The 21943-nt window shown below is 35.5% G+C and overlaps 2 protein-coding genes across 2 annotated transcripts in view; one reads left to right on the top strand and one right to left on the bottom strand.

Moving 5' to 3' along the window:
• The window catches only part of LOC128997746 (uncharacterized), a 45736-nt gene extending 37537 nt beyond the window's left edge, over positions 1–8199 (top strand). Inside the window, exons 14-18 of the mRNA XM_054423406.1 lie at positions 4421–4542; positions 5144–5291; positions 5758–5927; positions 7180–7301; positions 7885–8199. Of these exons, the coding sequence (XP_054279381.1) occupies positions 4421–4542; positions 5144–5291; positions 5758–5927; positions 7180–7301; positions 7885–8138 (816 nt within the window). The 3' untranslated portion in view covers positions 8139–8199. The remainder of the gene's footprint in view (positions 1–4420; positions 4543–5143; positions 5292–5757; positions 5928–7179; positions 7302–7884) is intronic.
• A 4204-nt stretch (positions 8200–12403) lies between these two features.
• On the bottom strand, positions 12404–15646 carry LOC128997740 (uncharacterized). Its single transcript, XM_054423393.1, has one exon. The coding sequence runs from the start codon at positions 15644–15646 to the stop codon at positions 12404–12406; it is 3243 nt and encodes a 1080-aa protein (XP_054279368.1).
• Positions 15647–21943: the final 6297 nt, after the last annotated feature.

The following is a 21943-nucleotide window of genomic DNA, read 5'->3' as shown; positions in this document are numbered from 1 at the left end:
TACCTTGCTATTAAAAAACAAGTTATGGGTAGGGGAAAAAGGGGGGGATTATCTCACAAATTCATGAGCCGATTTTACATTTTTTTCCACCAAAAATTTTCTTTTTTCATGCTCTTTCATTTGATATGTCACAAGGGGTACTTTGCTATTAAAAAAATAATCAAGTTCCGGGGAAGGGGGGGGGGGGAAATATCTCGCAAATTTATGAACCAATTTTTATTTTCTTTTCATCAAACATTTTCTTTTTTCATGCTCTTTTATTTGATATGTTACAAGGGGTACCTTGCTATTTAAAAAAAATAAGTTGGTGGCAGGGGGGAAAGGGGGGGAATGTGAATGTAACGTTGAATACAAAACAATTGGGCCCCATACTTCAATAGATGATTCCCGCAAACTGCATATTTCTATCTATTGCGGTTTTTACATAAATAAAGATTCAAGTTTTTAAAAAAACATAATCTAGTGAATATTCCTTGAAAAAGTCATTAGTGAGCGTGACTCTCCGAATAAAAGAAAACAAAATGAAATACTTACTTCAGCTTAATAAACAGGCTATTATTATTAAATATAAAAAGATCCCGTTTGAACCTTTTCAGATTTACGTGGGAGTTTAATTTCTAACTTTCATTCGGCAATTTCTTTAAATTTTTCTTATAATATTTAACTTATATTTTTAGAACCAGACAGTAAAAATGAGAATTTAATAAAGGACCTGTTGTTTCTAGGCTGAAATTAAATACTAATAATAATTACCTCCTCAAAAATACATTTATGGTAGATTAAACAACAAATATAATGCATCCCAAATTTTCTGTAAATTGAGGTGCTCTGTTGATGACAACAACTAATTATTCAGCTGTCAGTAAGATGATAAATGTTACTATGTAATCCCTATGTTAATACTTCCGCTGCGTATTTCGTATTTCCATAGAGTACTTTCATAAACTCATTTATTCAGTGAATACATTACATTTTATTAATTTAGAATCATAACCCTACATCAACTACATTTAATTTGTTTGTAACTACAGTATTATGATTGATCTGTACTTTAAATTTAAGTGAAGGAGCTAAGTATTTTACTTTCATATTATTTTAGACTTAAAGGAAAAAAGGAACTTAAGTGTCATTAAAATAAGCCCTAAAATCATTAAGTGTACAGTACAATTTTAAAGTTTTGTAGTCACTAGTTACTAGTTCTAGCGAAAAATACTGGTCGGATTGGGCTGAAATTTGGTGTTATGATAGCTCACATTCCCGATTAACACGATAACTCGAATATTTTTGCTCCGATTTTTATGAAATTTGGCATGAATGTGTAGATCTGGATGAAATTCTACACAAGTTTGTTTTATGATATTCTATAGCACTAAAAAGTGATAAGGCTTACCAACAGGATGCAGTGCAATTAATTTTTCTTGCATTTATGAACCAAAAACTGTGATACACAATGAGAGCTTTACTTTTTTCTATTGTTTAGGTGCAGTGGAAGAACATTATGGCTATGGTAGATGTGCTATACTATAGTATACTGTAAATTAAAAGAACAGAATATTCTTAAGCCATGTCCTCTCCCATTGCAAACGCAAAGCACGAGTATAACTAACTGCAATAAGCATTTTATACTTATACGCCTACCCCATACGAAGGACGGGTAGTGTTGTATAATGAAGCATTGATGCACGACTGAAAGTAACAGAGACAATTACTAAAAACTGTAGATTTTGAATTCCCATGTTATTTTGATGGAGATAAAGAATATCCGTGTAGTTTGCTTGTTTGTGGATAGAATTTGATGAAATTCGGTAAATGTATTATCAATACCATTAACGTTTGATCCAAAACAAATTTGTTCCTTCCCCGTAGAAGCAAACCTAAGTACACGTCAAATCGAATGCAATTTAAATGGGGAATAAAATAAATATGACATGTTTATGGAAATATCTTACTTAAAGGCCAACCAGACAAATTAAAATTAGTAGTTTGCAGGCTTGCTATGGCATGGGTATTTAATTGTTACTAGTATAGAGTCATCTATTGGTCAAGTGTTCTGTTTGGTCGAACGGACAGATATGTTAAACTGCCTCAATTTCCTGAAATGGACGTGACTTTTCTTAGACGTCAGCTCGTGTCGAAGGTGATCAGTCTTGTGCTTCCATTCTGTCTTTGGACGTTCAAGTGTTGACAGTCCTCATGGGAAGATTAAGCAGCTATTTGTTGGTGATATGGTTTCAAAGCTTAATTATTTTGCTATTTTCTTATACTGTACTTTAGCAAGATTAAAAACATTTTAAATTGTTATACAATTTTTTTATATGCATAGAAACCACTTATAGTAAATTTCAGTACATTAAAAATATATAATTAGTATAAATAATTTAATATTCTTAATTTAATTATTTTTACTAAAACCCACATTACACTTTCACGATAAATTTAATTCACAAAATCCCATTTCATTCATAGCACTAGAATGAAACCTAATTACAACCATAGATTAAATCAATATATTGAAATTAGTTTTTCTCCGATAAAACACAAAGACAATAAACAATGAAGATGAGATTGAGAGAGGTCAGCGGCATAGTGTCTCTGTTTCAGAATGACAGGACCAGCAATCAGAAAACGCCGTAGAAAACACAAACACAGAGCGTTATCATCGAACAGACGACGCGATGCAGCGCTTCCTGCAACGACTTGGATTACAATTAATTGTACAATTGTATCTAATCACTAACCGGTGCTTAGATACCATAGTAACAGCATTGACTATAATAGTCAATGGAAACAGCATAAGTCGTGCAGGGAATAGTGATTCTAATCTCTGAAATAGAATACGTAACACGTTTAACACCATGTATACATTATTTCACAAACACAATCCAACTAGCCATTATATTTTTACAGTGAATATAACTTTTGAGCTTGGGAAAAATTCCCTGTCCAGGAAGAAGGTGTAATATTGATTCTTGTTATGAAACCTTGGGAGATATATTTGTTTTAAATCATTTCCCTTACCCAAAACCCCACCCATAGACGTACATTAGAAAACACCTTAACGTAATTGACAACGTGTCTGTTGTTTTATTAAAACATTCTTGTTGCGAATAGCTTTGGAATTCGTTTGTTATTTTTTGTTGACATAAACTAGCATTTGCGATTGACACGTTACAACGATAATGGCTAAGTTTTATTGTTATTATATGACAGTCGTTATTATTTATGACTAGTCGTTATTACATTCTACTAAGATTCACTTAGTATATCAACAACTTGAGAAAGCTAAGCTAGATCAAACCACACGGGTTCTACAGAGCCCGGGGGAACGCTATTGGAAGCAAAGAGAGAAATAAATGTTCTTAACTACCTCCCAAGTTTATCGTTAGCGTCATTCGCTTCCATACTCAATATAACGTAAAAGAACGTAAAGTGTGAATTTTTGCACTTGTTTAAACGTGATTGGGTATTCTTAATAGCTCTCACACTTTCTATATTTTCTATGCTATTTCATAAAATATGCAGACCTACACTGAACATTTGACAGAAAACTCTAAAGAAAGTTGAACTACTTGAACTATTATTTTTATGGAGTTGTAAATAAAAAGATATTTACGATCGATTAATACCAACTAATTGCTAAATAATCACTATCTTAAACATATTTGCCTCTACTTCAGTAATATGCGATGCAGTGGGTAAATAATAAATAATAATTTCATTAAAATCATAATTGTCACACCGTACTATATAGATTGTTAAAAATTGTTGCACCTAAAGTGTGCAACTGCTCTGAGTGCCTAATCACTGAAATAATTTATTTATGGCACTATTTAATTCATAGTCAACTGAAAACACTCAGTTAAAACACGTCAGTTAGCATAGCCTCGTAATTATGGGGGAAAACAGTCGTCACATCATTTATTGTCAACAATAACAAGTCAACATTAACTGTTGGGTGCCTCATTAACACACACTGTTTCTGACACTTTTTCAATTTTCGAGTCTCGTACAAACTTTTTATTAAAAAACAATTCGCTGGTGGTTGAACTTTTGTTTTCTGGTTTTGAAAAGCAATGTTGACATTATAACATCAACAAGTTTTATTATACCTACGTATAGATTATCAATTGAATTGGGAAGCTACTGGACGTATTTAACACAAATGTGGTTGATAGTTTTGTTACACAATAAGATCAGCCGATTCTTCAGGCAGGACCCGTTTGACCAATAACCCGATGATCAAGGTTTTAATTGTATCTGCATTTGTAAAAGCAAAAACATGACTAGTCAGGATGAAACTATGACAAACGTGCGGGGAAGGGTTGATTTGAATGGATGCAGTTATATTATACAGTGTTGTATGCTCTGGTATTGCCACTGTGAAAGTTTAGTGTTTTATAAACCTCACCTGATGGCGCAGGCACCGGTTCAGTCGTTGGAGCAGTTGTCTAGACAGTCCCGCATCAACTACACAGTAGTCGCCAACTCGGACACCCACAGCTACTTCAGGAACATGAAACACGCGGAGGACACGCTATACAGGTGAGTATCGTGGAACCTTTCAAGCTCACATGCATACGACTTCTTATATGAAATAATAATATAAAATAGTTAAGAGACAATAGATCATTACTTTGGATATCGACTTATATTTCAGCACAACGAAGAAATAACCCCTCAAACTAGTCTTCTGGACACGACCACGTTACAGATAGAACCTTATTATTGCAATACTTGACACCTGTCCAGTGAACTGCTATGTCTGCTATGAGATAAAAACAAGTTTCTGTATGTGACGCAGTCAGAGCCGGAATGACTAGTTTGCAATGTTGTAGCTGTATGTACAGCTGTAGAAGCCATACTTTTTGTATTAAACACGAGGATTTTATTTAATTGTGTTGCACTAAGCTGTGAACCACTTTGGGGAGCGAGCTGGCGTAGTGGTTAGAGCGTGGGACTTCAGTCCCTGAGGTCCCGGGTTCGATCCCCGCCAAGTCACCAATGGATTTTATCTAAGTGATAATGCCGCAACCCCTAGGTCTAGCCTGAAGTAATGTGAAAAACAATCCCAGGCTCGTGCCTAGCGTCCTTAGGACAAAAAGAAGAAAAAAAAGAAAAAAAAACTAAGCTGTGATGTTTCAAGGGTGTGGAAGGAGATAACGTTGAATGCATCTAGTGAACAAAGTCAATACCGTGTGTGGGATTACCCCATCAAGGAGCAGTACGGCCACATCCTACAGGCTATAGAGAAGACGGGACCCGTGCCTGACGCGGCCACTGGATTTGCTAAGGTGAATCTCTGCTACTGTTTTAGACTTACAATTTGCAATGAATGGTAAATTTGCCATTTAATAAGCCTGAACTACACTGCTGAAGAAAGGACTGTGAAAGGAAACTGACAGGCTTGATTCTGTTGGATGCTTTCTGTGTTATCAAAATCATTCGATCGACTTTTTCTTGTCGGGATATTTTTCGACGCATGTCTTGTCCTATCCCCTCCAAGGTGCTTGGGCTACACTAGACGAGGATAGAAACGGAAAGGAAAGGACTTGGACAGGAACTCTCTAGATGGACGTGACTACTCACGAAATAAATTATTCCCATCAGTTTCCTTTCCGCGTCTCGTCCGTTCATTTCCTCTCTAGGAAAGACAATCTTTTAAATTTAATCCACTGTATAAGAGTAGAGTTTAAACTACGCATACGATTTATTATGTCTTTAAAAACTTTGTAAAGTTAAAGCCATACTTGTATATAGGTGAACGAACATGAATCAGGATGGTTTGCGCTGATCCATGATGCTGCTGAGATCAGGTACGAGGTGTATCGCAACTGTAACCTGTCTGAGATAGGAGAACCCTTCGCTGAGCAACCGTACGCCGTGGCAGTGCAGCAGGGCAGTCAGCTCAACGAAGAAATCAGTCGCAAGTGGGTGTTCAATGAGACATGAGTAGTCTGCTTCCTCCTTAACAAACCAATGTCGATACTATTTTGGGGTTTTAAGTATCAGGTAGTGTCTCTTATATTGGTGTTGTATTTCTGATTACCTTCTTGGAAGCTCAAGGAACGAGGTATTTATTTAACTTTCTGTATTATATCTCATATCATTTACCTAAAAATGAACCTCGATTTGCCAATCCATCAACCGTCATCGTCGAAGGCCTCTTGGGTTGGTATGGTCATTGTTTGAAAAGAGATGTAGTCACCGAAATTATATATGTATTCCAAAAACGAATTTCTCAAATAATGAAAAGTGTACTAAAACGTTCATAGTAAAGTCTGTTAACTAGTCCTTATATATAATTCTGTAAGACAAAATCTTTACCAGAAAATGTTGGACGTCTGGTAAGTCGCAGAAAAGTGGGAGGGGTCTTAAATTAAAGGTTTTGACCCCAGGGACTCGGGAAAAATAGCAGAATTTCCATAAAGTTACCAGAAAACGAGATATAACGTAAAATCTTCTCCATAAGAATAGAATTAGAAGCCATTTTCTGCTAATTTTTGTTTACTTCATACAGCTGATCGTGATTTATCAACAAGCCAGTACCCAATGTTAACATTTGGATTATACTTATTTGCCAGTAAGTTCAGCAATGTACTATATAAAACCAGGGATAACGTTACCTATAATAATTAAGACTTTTTAGTTACGTTATACATATGGAAATATATTATTTTACTGTGAAACTTTTCAAACTTGTGTTTAACAGGAAATAACCACATTGAATAAATAATTAACGAGCTACCTTAATAAACCAGTATTTATTCACAACCAATTATATGTTTGCTGCCTTTATAGTGTGGCCTTGCTTTAGCAGAGTTAAATCTATGTAGTGATTCGAATGATTTATTGAAAATAACATCAACAAAGACAAACAACAAACTGTTTTTACACAAAAGATATGGCATATATACAAGGATATCTATTCTGACACATAGATAATATATTTCTTTGTTTGTTTAAATATTAGAATAATTTGTTTTATATTATTGAGCATTTTAGGGACTTATGTCCCTACAAGCCACTAGTTGCTATTTAATGTAGCATCTAACTAATTGTACAAGGTTCCACTTTATTTAATACTTTCAAAGTGTTATATCAGAGAATGAATGACCATTTCGTCGTGTTATTAAATTATTATTTTAATTGTCTAATACCATCATTAAATATTTTCTACAGGATTCTTGATCTGCAAAAAGAACGATATTTTGAGTCTTTGAGTGCCAAATATTGGAACACATCGGGAAAAGGAAGTTGTTTCAATTCAGATGACAACGAGGGAATCACACTAGAAAGTTTAGGTAAGAAGCGTACTTTTGACTTTATCATCGGTTATTAGTGCAAGTAGTGAATTTTTTTAACAAGAAAAAATGTTTACGCACTCAGGAAGCATCGAGTTGCAAAAATACACTTTCCACACGAATTGTGCACCACCCACAGTTGTAATTTTTGTGTGAAAAGAAAATGTATAATTACGGTGGTCACAACATTTACTAAAAATATTAATTTAATACAATTGTATGGAAACAAACAGAAGAATTTAAAGAAAGAATTTAAATTTTAAAACCACATTCTTCTAATTCTAAATAATAGACTAATAATAAATAATACTTGTTCGCAGAAACAGAATGATTGTGAAAGTTGTTTTGCTAAAGTTGTTTTGATTGCTGGAGTCATAAATAATGATTATTCATCCGCTTAGGCTTTAATTTCCTTTGGTTCCCTTGCCATTACTTTGCAGGTGAGAAATTTAGAGGGAAGAATAGGCAATGTAAAATAAGCTGTTTATGAGAATTAACGTGTTTTGCAAACTCTTAACAAATAGCTGTTTTTGTGTATGGTTGGTTATGGTATACCACTTAACAGCCGTGTTTTCTCCTGCAGGAGGGGTGTTCATCGCCACCTTGTTCGGACTAGCCCTGGCCATGGTGACGCTGGCGGTCGAGATATTTCTACACAAACGACGACAGAATGCCAAAGGGAAGGTGGCACCTAGGGCCAAGGATATGACGTTCTACCAGGAATATCTCAGCTCCAAGGAGTTTGCAGCTCAACCTCCCAACAGCAAGCGATCCAAGCTGATACACCCTGGGGCCACGAGAGTCATCACCGTGTTCCCCAGAGATCAACTATATTAATGCAGGCTATTCCTATGTTCTAAGAAGAAATTCGGGTGGATTATATGTTCAAAATTAAAACGTAACTGGATATACTACAAATTTAGCTTGATTTTAACGTCTCTAATTCAGAATCAAATTAACATTGTTACGGGTTCTCTCGCGGAACACCCTATTTCATGATAATTTTCATACTAGCTGTCTTATTCTTTTGAAAAGTATTTACTCTTAAGATCAGTCTGTGGGTATCAAGAGATGGTGTATATCGCTACTGAGAAGGTATTTTGTGTGTAGTATATAATAAAAAAAATATATCGACGATATGCATGTGACACGTGATGGTTTAAAGCCTTGTCCAGACGATCTACGTAGCAGTTAATCTTTTTGTTTGGCTAGATGAAAATATACGTTGTTTAACGGACTATTTTTGCAATACATACGCACGCTGTTTATAAACAGCATGTTTGCAAATTGAACATCTTAAACAAGCTTTAGGAATATTAATATCTTAAGATTAACTTTAATCAATGTTTTTCGATAATGTCAGTAAAACTACCAGGTATTCAACTTACTTGTATTCAACTTCAAAGTAAAACTAGTAAGTTTTGTTTTAGGCTTTTAGATTTCTAAAGCGACAATTAATAAAATAAACTATTTTCTAGAAACGTATGATGTGCGTTTGAGAATTGTGTGATTTCAGACATTCACTCTTCAAATTGGAAAGTGTTTTGTTAATTTAATCCTTGTAGTAACCCGATATATCGAATAACACAGTTTTATATTCAATTTTAAAGATTAACAGTTCAAATGAACGAAGCGATGTTTTCTCAATCGTATAACATAGATTTAAAATGGATTAAAGGGTCGAAAATGTTCTGATTACTCTAAAAAAACATCTTTGTCTCATAATGGCACTTTTGCATGTTGAAGCATCATAATGTGAAATGTTTTGTTTTAGTATAAACAGTGGGGTGGAGCAGGGTCACATTCTGTTGACGTATGTATCTGTCGAGACTAGTTATAGCTATGCATTCTACAATCCATAGTATTGATATTAAATATTGCAAGCTATGATAAACCTTTTAAAAATAGTTTTAATACCTGTGGCTAGCGCATTAGATTAAAAAAAATACTGCGTGGTTTTGATGTAAATACTTTAAATGAGTTTATGAGTATAAAAATACCCTTGGTGCAATAAACCTGCAGACTCATCGTGATTCCATTTCTTCGAAAATGTTAGAGTCAATATTTTTTTGATAATATTAATTTTGATGTGTACTTATGACCACTACTAAAGGGGAAGTAATAAAGTGTGTTTTTAGTAAGACGTCAAAAGCCTGGTATATAAAGAAAACCATCGGATTAGATTCAAAATTTAATCAAAATATATTCACAAACAAACATACTACAAAAGTTAACTTATTCTCCACAAGAAGGAGATGGGAATTAAAATTTCAATTTTGTTGAACTTTTTTCCTTAACCATTTAGCATTCGGCTAAATGTTTCAATGTACTAAATTATTTGGGGTTTTCAGCCCCACAAATTACTCGGAAAGAAATCGCAAAACTGAGAATAAATACCCCCGCCGCAGCAAACCTGCCGACTAAGCGAATTTCCATTTGTCTGAATTGATTTTCAGTTAAATATATTTTAATAACATTAGGTTTAACGAGTACCTAGGTTTGCTGCTACAAGGAAACTAATAAAGTGTGTTTTTGAGTAAAATATTGATAGCTTAGTACAAAATAAATAAATTTGCCAAGTTTCTTCAAAATATATCCATAAACAAGCAAACTACAACATTGACAATATTCTCCATAAGAATAACATGGGAATTTTAAATTTACAATTTTTTTAACTTTCTCCGTTACTAATAATCGAACAAAAATACTTTTATATACTAAATTATTAGTTTTTTAAGCTCTTTAAAAAGGTCTAAAGAGAAATCGGGAAATTTTGTGTTTTGAGGGTCAAAAGTGAGAAAAACCAATTTTTACCCCATAAAACCCCCCGTAAAGCCCCGTTCCCATGGTCCGATCGTGCTGGTTCGCGAACTCATTCAAGTTTATCCCGTTTTACACCTTAAAACCAAATTTCATCAAACTCGGACAAAAATTACTCAAGTTATCGCGTTCACGGACGTATATATATATATATATATATATATATATATATATATATATAAATTTGAACGAATGGTGTTTTTGGCCTCTGGGGACATCAAAATGAAAAAGTAAATCGGTCCCGGGTCTAGGTCTCACCGTGCCACCTACGGTAATAGCTACTTCCCTATAGGGAAATTCGCTAAAAATGTGGAAAAACACTGTTTACCTTTTTAGCGAATTTCCCATATAGGGAATAAGCTATTACCGTAGTACTCATGGTAAGACCTGGACCCGGGACCGATTTATTTTTTCATTTTGAGGTCCCTAGAGGCCAAAAACACCATCCGTTCAAATTCATATATATATATATATATATATATATATGTGTGTGTCCGTCAGCACGATAACTCAAGCAAAAATGATCCGATTTTGATGAAATTTGGTACAAACGTGTAAACCTACATTTATTCGAACGAGTTCGCGAACCAGCATGATCGGACTATGGGAACGGGGGTTTATGGGGGGTTTTATGGGGTAAAAATAGGTTTTTCCCATTTTTGACCCTAAAAACACAAAATTTGACACTTTATTTCCAAACCATTTTGAAGAGCTTAAAAAAACAAATAATTTAGTATATTGAAGCGTTATTGTGCGCCTAATGGTTACAGAGAAAATTCCAAAAAATTGTCAATTTAAAATCCCTATGTTATTCTTATGGAGAATAAGTCAACTGTTGTAGTTTACTTGTTTATGAACATATTTTGATCGAATTTGGAAAATACATTCATTTCTTACTAAACTATTAACATAAAAAAACACCTTTTTACCCTCCTTGTTGCAGCAAACCTAAGTACTCGTTAAACTAATTCTATTTAAATAGGGAATAAATATGATATTTTTAAGGAGGCATTTTAATGTGAAATCCTATCAGGCTAATGGAAATTCGCTTAGTCTGCAGGTTTGCTGCGGCGGGGGTATTTATGTTTTTAAAATAATACTTCTTTGTGTAGAAACAGGTGAAATGAAGCTAGAGACGAGGAAAAACATTTGTTTAAACAGTTAAAAGCTGATTGTTTAATTAATGTTACTGTATACGTAGCCTTAATACAACATTTTAATTTATTTTCAACGCAACTGAAATAATTACAGATAGGTTATTTTATCGTTTCAAGTTTTAATGACTAAAAATAAGAAAGCTTGAATCGTGTGAGTTATTCAGATTTTGGATTAAAATAATCTAATATGGTGATTGAAAAAAAAGTAACTTTATAGTAAGATAGGAGGAAACTTCTTAAAATCTTAGTATCGAATCTGAAAAGCTTGTTAATCAATTAAATACAAAATGCACACAAATATTCGGCTCCTTTTAGCAAATTTCCCTTATAGGGAATAAGCTATTACAGTTGTACTCATGGTAAGACCTGGACCCGGGACCGATTTACTATTTCGTTTTCAGGTCAAACGTGTAATCTACATGTATATCTACGAACGAGTTTGCGAACCAGCATGTTCGATTTGAGAGTTAATAGAGAGTAGGAAAAAACAGTGTCACATACCTTTCAATAAGAACATCCAACATTGGAAGGTAACAGGGGGAATGGGGATTGGGTGAGCTCACCAGAGGGACACACAAGAAGATCTGGAAGTTCAGATGCACTACACACTTCGAAATGGGAAATTTAGTACTATTATTCACTGATTAAGAGATAGTTTTTAAAGTGGGGACACTTCCACCACGAGGTGGTCAAAAGACCGAGAGATTGCCGGACAAACGGCGCGGTGCGGCACATAGGTCCGATCGAGGAAGGTTTTAGACGCTAACTGAACAAAATCATGGTGGGGAAATTTGAATTTTCCATGAGAGGGAAAGAGACAGAGATAGATCACGCCATATGACGTAGGCATCGTATGATTTTAAGAAGAATGTGGGGGAGGGGAAATGCCGTGGTGTGTGTGTGTGAGTAGAGTAGAGTATATTTTACAGACTTCAAATAGATGACTAATATACAAATGAATATTAAAAACCTATGTACACTGTTAATTAAATGTTAATAAAATTAATGATTAATAATGAGACTACTAATTACGCTATTTACAGAACTGTACTGAACATACCGGCCGCCTTGAAGCATTGTAGGCTTCAACAAATGATTGTCTACAAGCCGGCATGTCTAAGACACTTAGTCTATGGGAAGAGGGAAGACCTTTGAGACAGGCCTTCGATTTGTACCCTGGTTGGTGCGCACGTCCACCACACGCACTATACCATCGTCTCCGGGATGTGTTGCGGTGATGCGTCCCAGGGGCCACTGAAGGGGAGGCGATGACTCCTGAAGTAGGATGAGGTCTCCAACATGAAGCTCTGGAGAATGAGTAGTCCATGTCAAAGTCACAGAAAAACCACCAGGGTCGTAAATCCTGGTGATGTTGCTGAGTAGTTGACGCTTAGTGCAAGCGCCGGAGGGTAGGTCCAAGTGATAGGAGAAGGAATCCGTAGTAGGTGACCAGTGTAGTCCTAAGATGGAGTAATGAGGTTGCTCTGGATCTTGCAGAAAGACAGGTGTCTCACGATGATCTTCTGGAACTGCTTCCAGTAGGCGAAGGGAATTTGACGACCACTTCTGGAGTTCAAATCCACCTTTCTTCAGGAGGGCGATGAGTTGACCTTGGAGTTGGAGGGCTGATTCTTCGTCAACGGAGCCTGTGATGATGTCATCAACATAGGAATGAGAGATGATGATTCTGGCTGCGTCAGGGAAAGCTTCACCTTCATCCTTCACCAGTTGTCCCAAGGTCTTTATGGCAAGATAGGGGGAACTATTTAAGCCGTAGGTCACTGTTGTCAACTTGTAGATGTCAAGCTCGTGAGAAGGGTCTTCACGCCATAGGATCAGATGAAAATTCTGGTCTTCTGGGCGGACTCGAATTTGTCGGTACATTTGCCGTATGTCACAGGTAAAAACAACATTATGGACTCTAAAATTAAGTAAAATGTCACAAATGTCTGTTTGGAGTTTTCGTCCAGTGAGAAGGACGTCATTTAGAGAGATACCTGTGCTAGTCTGTGCACTAGCATCAAAAACTGTGCGTAGCTTTGTGGTACTGCTAGTTTCCTTTAGTACCCCATGGTGAGGGAGGAAATAATGAGGTTGAGATAAGTCAATGGTGGAAACCTTTTCCATGTGACCTGCTAAGAGGTAATCACTCATAAACTCATGATAAAGTTCCGAGAAATTAGGCTGAGATCGGAATTTGTGTTCCAATGTGCGAAATCTACGCTCCGCAGCAAGCTTAGAAGCTCCAAGAGGGGGGTGAGCCTGTTTGAATGGAATACTGACAATGTAACGTCCGTCTGAATCTCTAGCGTGAGTGGCGTCAAAATGTTTGTCGCAAAGTTCTTCTTCCGCTGTGCGTTTATTGCATGGAGGTAGTTCTTCCTGCAACCAGAACCTTTGCAACGAGTTGTGTAACTCTGTGTCATTGACAGAGAGCATGGATACAGAATAATGTGCTGAAAGAGGAGTGATTGATGTACATGGTGCTTGTCCCATTATGATGAATCCAAAATGGCTGCTTACAGCATGGGGGAGGTTGGGACCAAGCGAGTGACTTTCGTTGGTGAGTAACTGTGGGAATAAACTTCCACCTAACAGAACATCTACACTACTAGGTAAGTGGAACGCAGGGTCAGCTAGTGTGTAGGCTTTGGCTTTGTGGAACACTTCCGGGGTCAGTTTTGCTCTGGGTAAATCCATAGAAATCCTATCTAAAATGAGGAAGGGGTGCTGAGTTACCATGGTGAGGCCTGAGAGAGTGGTTAAGGTCAAGTGTGTCAGTCCTCGGGTAGAGGTAGCCGTTTGAGCAATACCTGTTATTTGAACAGAGGAATGTGTGCGCTTGACACCCAGCAATTGAGCAGCACGCCCAGAAATAAAATTACACATACTTCCCGAGTCTAAGAGAGCCCGGAAGACGTGAGTAGTACCTTGAGGGGAGGTCAATTGTACTAACAAAGTACCTAAGAGCACAGTGGATTCGCAACTGTACTGAGATTGAGAAGTCATGGCTGTAGCTACCTTAACGGGAGAGAGATTGTCTTTAGGTACCTTATGAGGTTTAACGTCAGCTGAGGGTTGTTGAAAGTGCGCGTGCAACAGGCTATGGTGTCTTTTATGACAAATGTAGCAAGTAGCCTGAAATTTGCATAATTTGCTATCATGGTAGCCGAGACAAGAGATGCATCTGTTCTCCTTTTTTACGATTTGATATCGTAGTTGAGGGGTTTTACCCTTAAAGGAAGGGCAAACATAAATTTTGTGGTCTGGTTTACCACAGTCAAAACAAGAGGTAGACGATTGCGTCTTGCGAGTGGTAAGCATAGCCACAGTCTTGCTGGGACGGTCAGAGGAGAATTTGACCGACTTTGTGCCTTTGAATTTAGAGGGTTGACCACAATAAGTCTTAATAGAAGAGTGAGTTAGGTGCAAACCAGCGTCTTCCACTTGATCACATTCTATATTGAGGAATTTTATAATTTCCGTCACTTCCGGCAGAGTGTGTGCTTCATGGTCTTGAGTAGACCTATAAGCTTCAAGTTTTTTGCGAAGGTCCGAGTCTATCTTACGCAATATCAATGCTGACAGTAAAGGGTTAGAGTTAGATGAGACATCACAATCGAGGGCTTTAAGGGCCTCACTATGTTCATAGAACAAGTTTATGAATCCCCTAAGTTGATGGAGAGAACCAGAGGTAATGTTAGGCAGGTCCATTATCTGGTTTAAATGCAGTGTGGTGAGCCGCCTTGTGTTGTGATAGCGGTCACGAAGTAGTTGATATGCAACCAAGTAGTTTGCAGTAGTGATGTTAAGGGATTTAATTAAGCTGAGGGGTTCTCCCGACACAACGCTTAAAAGGTACTGAAATTTGGCCACATTAGACACATTCACATTTTTGTGTACACTAGAGTCAAAGAGGTTAATAAAACTAACCCATTGTAATGGATTGCCATCAAAGTGTTTTAGTTCCAGCTTCGGGAGCCTAATATTTACTGACGCATGAGTAAAAATTGAACCTGGCTCGCTATGTGCAGAAGGGGTGCGTGGTTCGTCAATTGGATTCAAGGATTCAATAATGCTTTGAATTTTGATATAAACATCGTTGATATCATCTTGATCAGTAGAGAGTTGTGAGGTTGGAGCTTCTTCAGGGGCCAAACCTTCAAGAACTCTTTGAAGGTTACCTTCAAAGTCAGCACGTTTTTTAGTTATTTCTTTTGCATAACTACTTAAGGTTCTTAAGTTGACCTGGCTGAGAGGAGGGGGTAGATTAGCTACAGCTTCTACTGCAGTGAGAATTTTCTCAAACCTTGCTTTGATTAAAGCAGTGGAGCGTTCATAAGTGGAAAACTTGATTGGTCCAGGCATTGTTTAGGTTATGAATTACCTTACAATAAGTTCAAAAAATCTACAATGATGAAACCATAAAAGAAAAAAAAGTTATAATAAGCATTAAACATGAATAAATGCTAAGCAATGTTGTTAACAAAGAAACGTTAGTTTAAACAATTCATTAACAATAGTGGATAAATGTATTACTCTAATGGTTTGTTTTGTATTCAAACGTATTTATACAAAGTGGTTAGCCTATAAAATGTTTTTACGTTAGCCTCTTTATGTACAATCAGTGACAAATAAAAAACATAAATGAAAAATTAACAACTATTCAATATTGTTAAGTGGACACTATTTGTGTTCAAGAGCTGTCAAACGAATATTTAGATGAGCGAAAATAAAATATCAGAGGATTTATAGAACTGTACGGCTTTTAAATGGAATGCCGTAGTTTGAGTCGGTTCCGGATGTTCCACAATGAACACCGTTTGGCTTTGTACTAACAGCTGACTGAAACAGCTGACCTAGAGAGGCTATGAACGGAAATCAGCTACGCTCACCGCGTGTTATGATCTCAGTGATTGGTAGTACATACATAAAGTGTGCTCTAAATAGATATATCATAAACTACTTAAATTAACTAAATAAGTAATTTGATGATAGAACAATAATTAACAAAAAGTAAAAATGTAAAACTAGGTCATTTACAACAGTGAAGTTAAATCAGTTGATTCCTATTAATTAACTGTTTAACAGAACAACAAAACGCACCTAACAAGGATATACTATGATTACTCAAAAGAAAACAAAAGAATAAACAAGACAAACATGAAACGTCAATAGTGAAAGGGCCACTAAATATTGTATAATTTGCAGTCAAGGATTAAATGTATTACACGAGAGAACAACTAATAATAAACAATTGTTTAAAGACGATCAGCATTTATGACCACAAGAGGTGTTAGTATATTAATGTGAAATATAATTAAATGAGAAATAAAAACAAATAAAAATTGGCTAGGTCAATAACAAATTACGTTATGATTAATAAATTACAGTAGGCCTAGTATCGACAATAAATCAAAATTCACACATACACTTATAACTAATTAAAACTATTGACAGAGGCATATGTGTTGTTTTTGTTGTTGTGAGAGGAAGGAGAGGAAAAGAATAAAGTTCACATCAATTGCACAGCTGATGCGCTTTGAGTTCGGTCGATCAGCTGATCGATCAGAGGGGGGAGAACGCTCACGATCGATACGATCACCAAGCGAAGTTCGCGCAGGCGCGCATATCGTCCAATACAGTTCAAGTTGATTTGCAAAGAGGGGGAATCGTCGTTTCCCTCGTTCATGTACAACCGACGCAACCAAGAAAAAATGGCGATACCGCGCCAAAACGAAATAATTAATTTCAATAAGCACTTGTACTACAAAATGTTCAGAGTTTATGCACAATAAAATTAGTGTTTACCGCACAGAAAATTATGAGAGAGAGTGAGATTTGAGTTCAGTGAAATAATAACGAAAAATAAACATGTGGCTTTTCAAAGGACGCCGAGTCAAGGTTCAAAGTTGCAAAGTGGCAAGTTTCCAAAGCGTGATTCAAAGCACATCCGGCTCGAAGGACCAAAATGTTCGATTTGAGAGTTAATATAGAGTAGAAAAAACCAGTGTCACATACCTTTCAATAAGATCATCCAACATTGGAAGGTAACAGGGGGAATGGGGATTGGGTGAGCTCACCAGAGGGACACACAAGAAGATCTGGAAGTTCAGATGCACTACACACTTCGAAATGGGAAATTTAGTACTATTATTCACTGATTAAGAGATAGTTTTTAAAGTGGGGACACTTCCACCACGAGGTGGTCAAAAGACCGAGAGATTGCCGGACAAACGGCGCGGTGAGGCACATAGGTCCGATCGAGGAAGGTTTTAGACGCTAACTGAACAAAATCATGGTGGGGAAATTTGAATTTTCCATGAGAGGGAAAGAGACAGAGATAGATCACGCCATATGACGTAGGCATCGTATGATTTTAAGGAGAATGTGGGGGAGGGGAAATGCCGTGGTGTGTGTGTGTGAGTAGAGTAGAGTATATTTTACAGACTTCAAATAGATGACTAATATACAAATGAATATTAAAAACCTATGTACACTGTTAATTAAATGTTAATAAAATTAATGATTAATAATGAGACTACTAATTACGCTATTTACAGAACTGTACTGAACACAGCATGATCGGACTATGGGAACGGGGGTTTTTGGGAGGTTTTATAGGGTAAAATTAAGTTTTACCCATTTTTGACCCTAAAACACAAAATGTCACAATTTCTTTCCAAAACATTTTTAGAGCTTAAAAAAACAAATAATTTAGTATATTGAAGCGTTATTGTACGCTGGTTACGGAGAAAATTAAATTTAAATTTAAAATTCCCATATTATTCTTATGGAGAATAAGTCAACTGTTGTAGTTTGCTTGTTTATAGATATAGATTTTGATCGAATTTGTAAAATACATTCATTTCTTACTAAACTATTAACATTTAATAAAAAAAAACTTGTTTACCCTCCCTAATGCAGCAAACCTAAGTACTCGTAAAAAAATTATATTTAAATAGGGGATGAATGTTAAATTTTTAAGGAGGCATTTTAGTGTAAATCCAATCAGACTAATGGAAATTCGCTTAGTCTGCAGGTTTGCTGCGGCAGAGATATTAAAATTATAGCTACAATAAAACCAATTTTAACCAAATTCATAAAAAATACATTATATTCATTGTACAGAACCCGGGGACCGAGCCATGGCTCGCTATAGTTCATTTCGATTATAAAAGCAATATAAAGGAAACTCGCGTTTTTGACAACAGCATTTTGACTTTTATTATTAAGTGTAATATCAATTTATTGTGAATACTGCTGTCCAGATTATGTTAACTAAACTATAAAAAGAGTGCAAACAAATTTTAAGTCCACCCTGAAAAAAAGAGTGAAACATTGAGTTGACACCAGTGCACTCAAACAGCACCAATACGAAACACTCATCAACGCTGACTTGCTCTATTTCCCCCTATATCGAGTAATCTTCAGCGCAATCTTTGCTCAATAGTTACAGCTGATGTATATCACTGTTTACTGTATATTTTATAAATTGCTAGTATACTGTGGATGGATTGCTATAAACACATGTTACAAGTCTTTTGTTTACTTTTTCTTGTTATTTTGTTCAACCAACATAGTTACTTGACTGACAAACCATAAGGCCAATGTTAAATTTTCAAATGAGTTGTGTAGCGAAATAGGTACAAATTTTCCTGAGTAAGTGTCTGCCGTCACCTTTTTAAGGACATTAGTCCCTAATTCCAAAATGTTGTCAAAATTCTTTCGTTGGATTTCGAGATATATATTAAAAACATACATACATACAGTCGTACAGACAGACAGTTAGACAAACAGACTTTGCTCGTATTAGAGTATAGGATAGGATGTGTGTTAAAATAATTATCTTTATTTTAACATGGTACCAGCAATGAAACTTTCCTTGCACAGTCCTTTGGATTTGAAAGTTTTAGACTTAAGCTTAAAATAAAATAAAAAAAATGCATATATCAAAGCCATTAAAACTGTTTAGTATTAACAAGGGTTTATAAAAAAAACTATAATTTAAGTTGATATTTAAAAAAAGTTGTATACTTTCTTCGGATTGTATTCTAATATAAACAATCATGTAAATGGAAAGTTAAAACTCAGATTTCTTAAAAACAAGGCAGATTAAAACTGCCATTGTAAACTATGCTTGTGAACACATTGACTAAAGCGGTCATAGAGCATCAAATGTCCCGTGAATGTAACTACTTCAGCGTTCCTCTTGGACATTTCGGTAGAAAATATGGGTTTATAACTAACCTAGTTTATTAAATCCAAACAACATATTTCCGACTGAGTAATTTATATAACTGAAGCTATCCATCCAGTGACTATGAAAATAAGAGTTTTACATAACCTGTGCATGTCATTAGAATATTATGATATTCTAATGACATGAATATTATGGATTTTCAATTTCCTCACAAATCATTAAATCATATTATAGTAAAACAAATACCCCCGCCGCAGCAAACCTGCAGACTAAGCGAATTTCAACTTGTCTGATTTCATTTTTACTAAAATATTTCCATAAATAAGACATATTTTTATTCCCAATTTAAATAACATTAGATTTTACCAGTGCGTAGGTTTGCTGCTACGGGGAAGGTAAAAAGTGTTTTTGACCATATGTCAATACTATAGAATGAAATAAATAAATTTGCCAAATTTTATCAACATACATCCATAAACAAGTAAACTACAACAGTTTTCATTTTCTCCATAAGAATAACATGGGAATTTTAAATTACACTTTTTTTTAATTTTCTCCGTGACCGTTAGGCATAAAACAGCGCTTCAATATACTAAATTATTTCTTTTTTTAAGCTCTACAAAATGGTTGAGAAAGAAATTGCAAAAACTTTTATTTTTAGGGTTAAAAATGGGAAAAACCCATTTTTACTCCATAAAACCCCCCATAAACCCCTGTTCCCATTGTCCGATTATGCTGGTTCGCGAACTCGTTCAAATAAACGTAAGTTTACACGTTTGTACCAAATTTCATCAAAATCGAATCATATTTGCTCAAGTTATCGCGCTAACGGACACATATATAAATATATATATATATATATATATAAATATATATATAAATATATATATATATGAATTTGAACGGATGGTGTTTTTGGCCTCTGGGGACCTCAAAACGAAAAAGTAAATTGGTCCCGGGTCTAGGTCTTACCATGAGACCTACGGTAATATCTTATTCCCTATATGGGAAATTCGCTAAAACCAAAAAATACCCAGCCACAGCAAAACCGCAGACTAAGCCAATTTCCACATACCTAATTGGATTTTTACTAAAATATTCACTCGAAATTGTTAGATTTATTTCGTATTTAAATAACATTTATTTTAATGGGTATTTTAGTTTTATTCTAAAGGGGAGGTTTTAAAAAGTGTTCATTAAGCGTTTAAAGCTTAGTATTAAGTCTACAGATATAGAACATTTGTCTCACTGGAATAAATGTTTTATGTTGGTAAGACCAAATGGTATATATTTGGTTATTTGAGAAATTTCCAATCTAAATAGTTACCGCGAAAATGAATGATACTAAATAGCATAAACGTGCATTATTAAGTGATATTATGATTCCTGAGGAACAAGAGGGCAATGTATAAATGACTCCCTGTGTTCAAATGTCATTCGACTTTTAACTTTATACCCAATGTTGTAAGCAATTCTTAATTATTACAAAGTTATTAACTCAACTCCCGTTGCCTGTTATATCCTCTCATACAGCTTAGTTAAGTCTACAAAGCGTTACAGTAGGTGTTCGTGAAAACTCAATTTCACTGTTCAATAAACCACGCCTCTGTGGATCCTGTTTGCGAGAGCGTCAAGTCCACGAGGCAATTCTTCAATATCAACACGTTTGAAGATGGATATGACAGAATATTGGATGAGGAATGTTTTCATGTACAAACTTGTTTGTAAACCTTTGTCTTTGTGTGCGTGTGTCGATATTTCCCTTGCCAAGAGACGATGCTTATATCACAAACACAGTTATTAAGTAATTTATTATCTAAAAATGTTGGAAAACAGTAACGTCTTTGCCACGTCATAACAAAAAATTTCACAATGTACAAGGGTTCAAAAATAACACATTTAAAACCACCGATTTGTCGGTACGGTACTTAATTTTCAAGTCACAATCGGTTCCATAACAAAATGGATTTCCGGATAACTGTAATGATACTATTATTATATAAATAATTAGTATTCATTATTTAAAAGAAATTGGGAACACTGTCATTTTAAGATATGGAATTTTTAAGTTTTCGCATATATTGGTTGTATACAACGGGTCATCTATTTGATTTTAGCGAATTTCCCATATAGGGTATAAGCTATTACCGTAGTACTCATAGTAAGACCTGGACGCGGGACCGATTTTGAGGTCCCTAGAGGCCAAAAACACAATCCGTTCAAATTCATATAAATATATATATATATATATGTCCGTTAGCGCGATAACTCGAGCAAAAATGATCCGATTTTGATGAAATTTGGTACAAACATGTAAACCTACATTTATTCGAACGGGTTCGCGATCCAGCATAATCGGACCATGGGAACAGGGGTTTATGGGGGGTTTTATGGGGTGAAAATGGGTTTTTCCCATTTTTTACCCTAAAAACATAGGATTTTAGAATTTCTTCCCCAACAAT

This window comes from Macrosteles quadrilineatus, unplaced genomic scaffold, assembly GCF_028750875.1.
Source record: "Macrosteles quadrilineatus isolate MER2022 unplaced genomic scaffold, UCM_ALF_1.0 Scaffold_1__1_contigs__length_201487025, whole genome shotgun sequence".
In the NCBI taxonomy this organism is placed as follows: domain Eukaryota; kingdom Metazoa; phylum Arthropoda; class Insecta; order Hemiptera; family Cicadellidae; genus Macrosteles; species Macrosteles quadrilineatus.
Note: the sequence above shows the minus strand (reverse complement) of the source record. Positions and strands in the feature narration are given on the sequence as shown.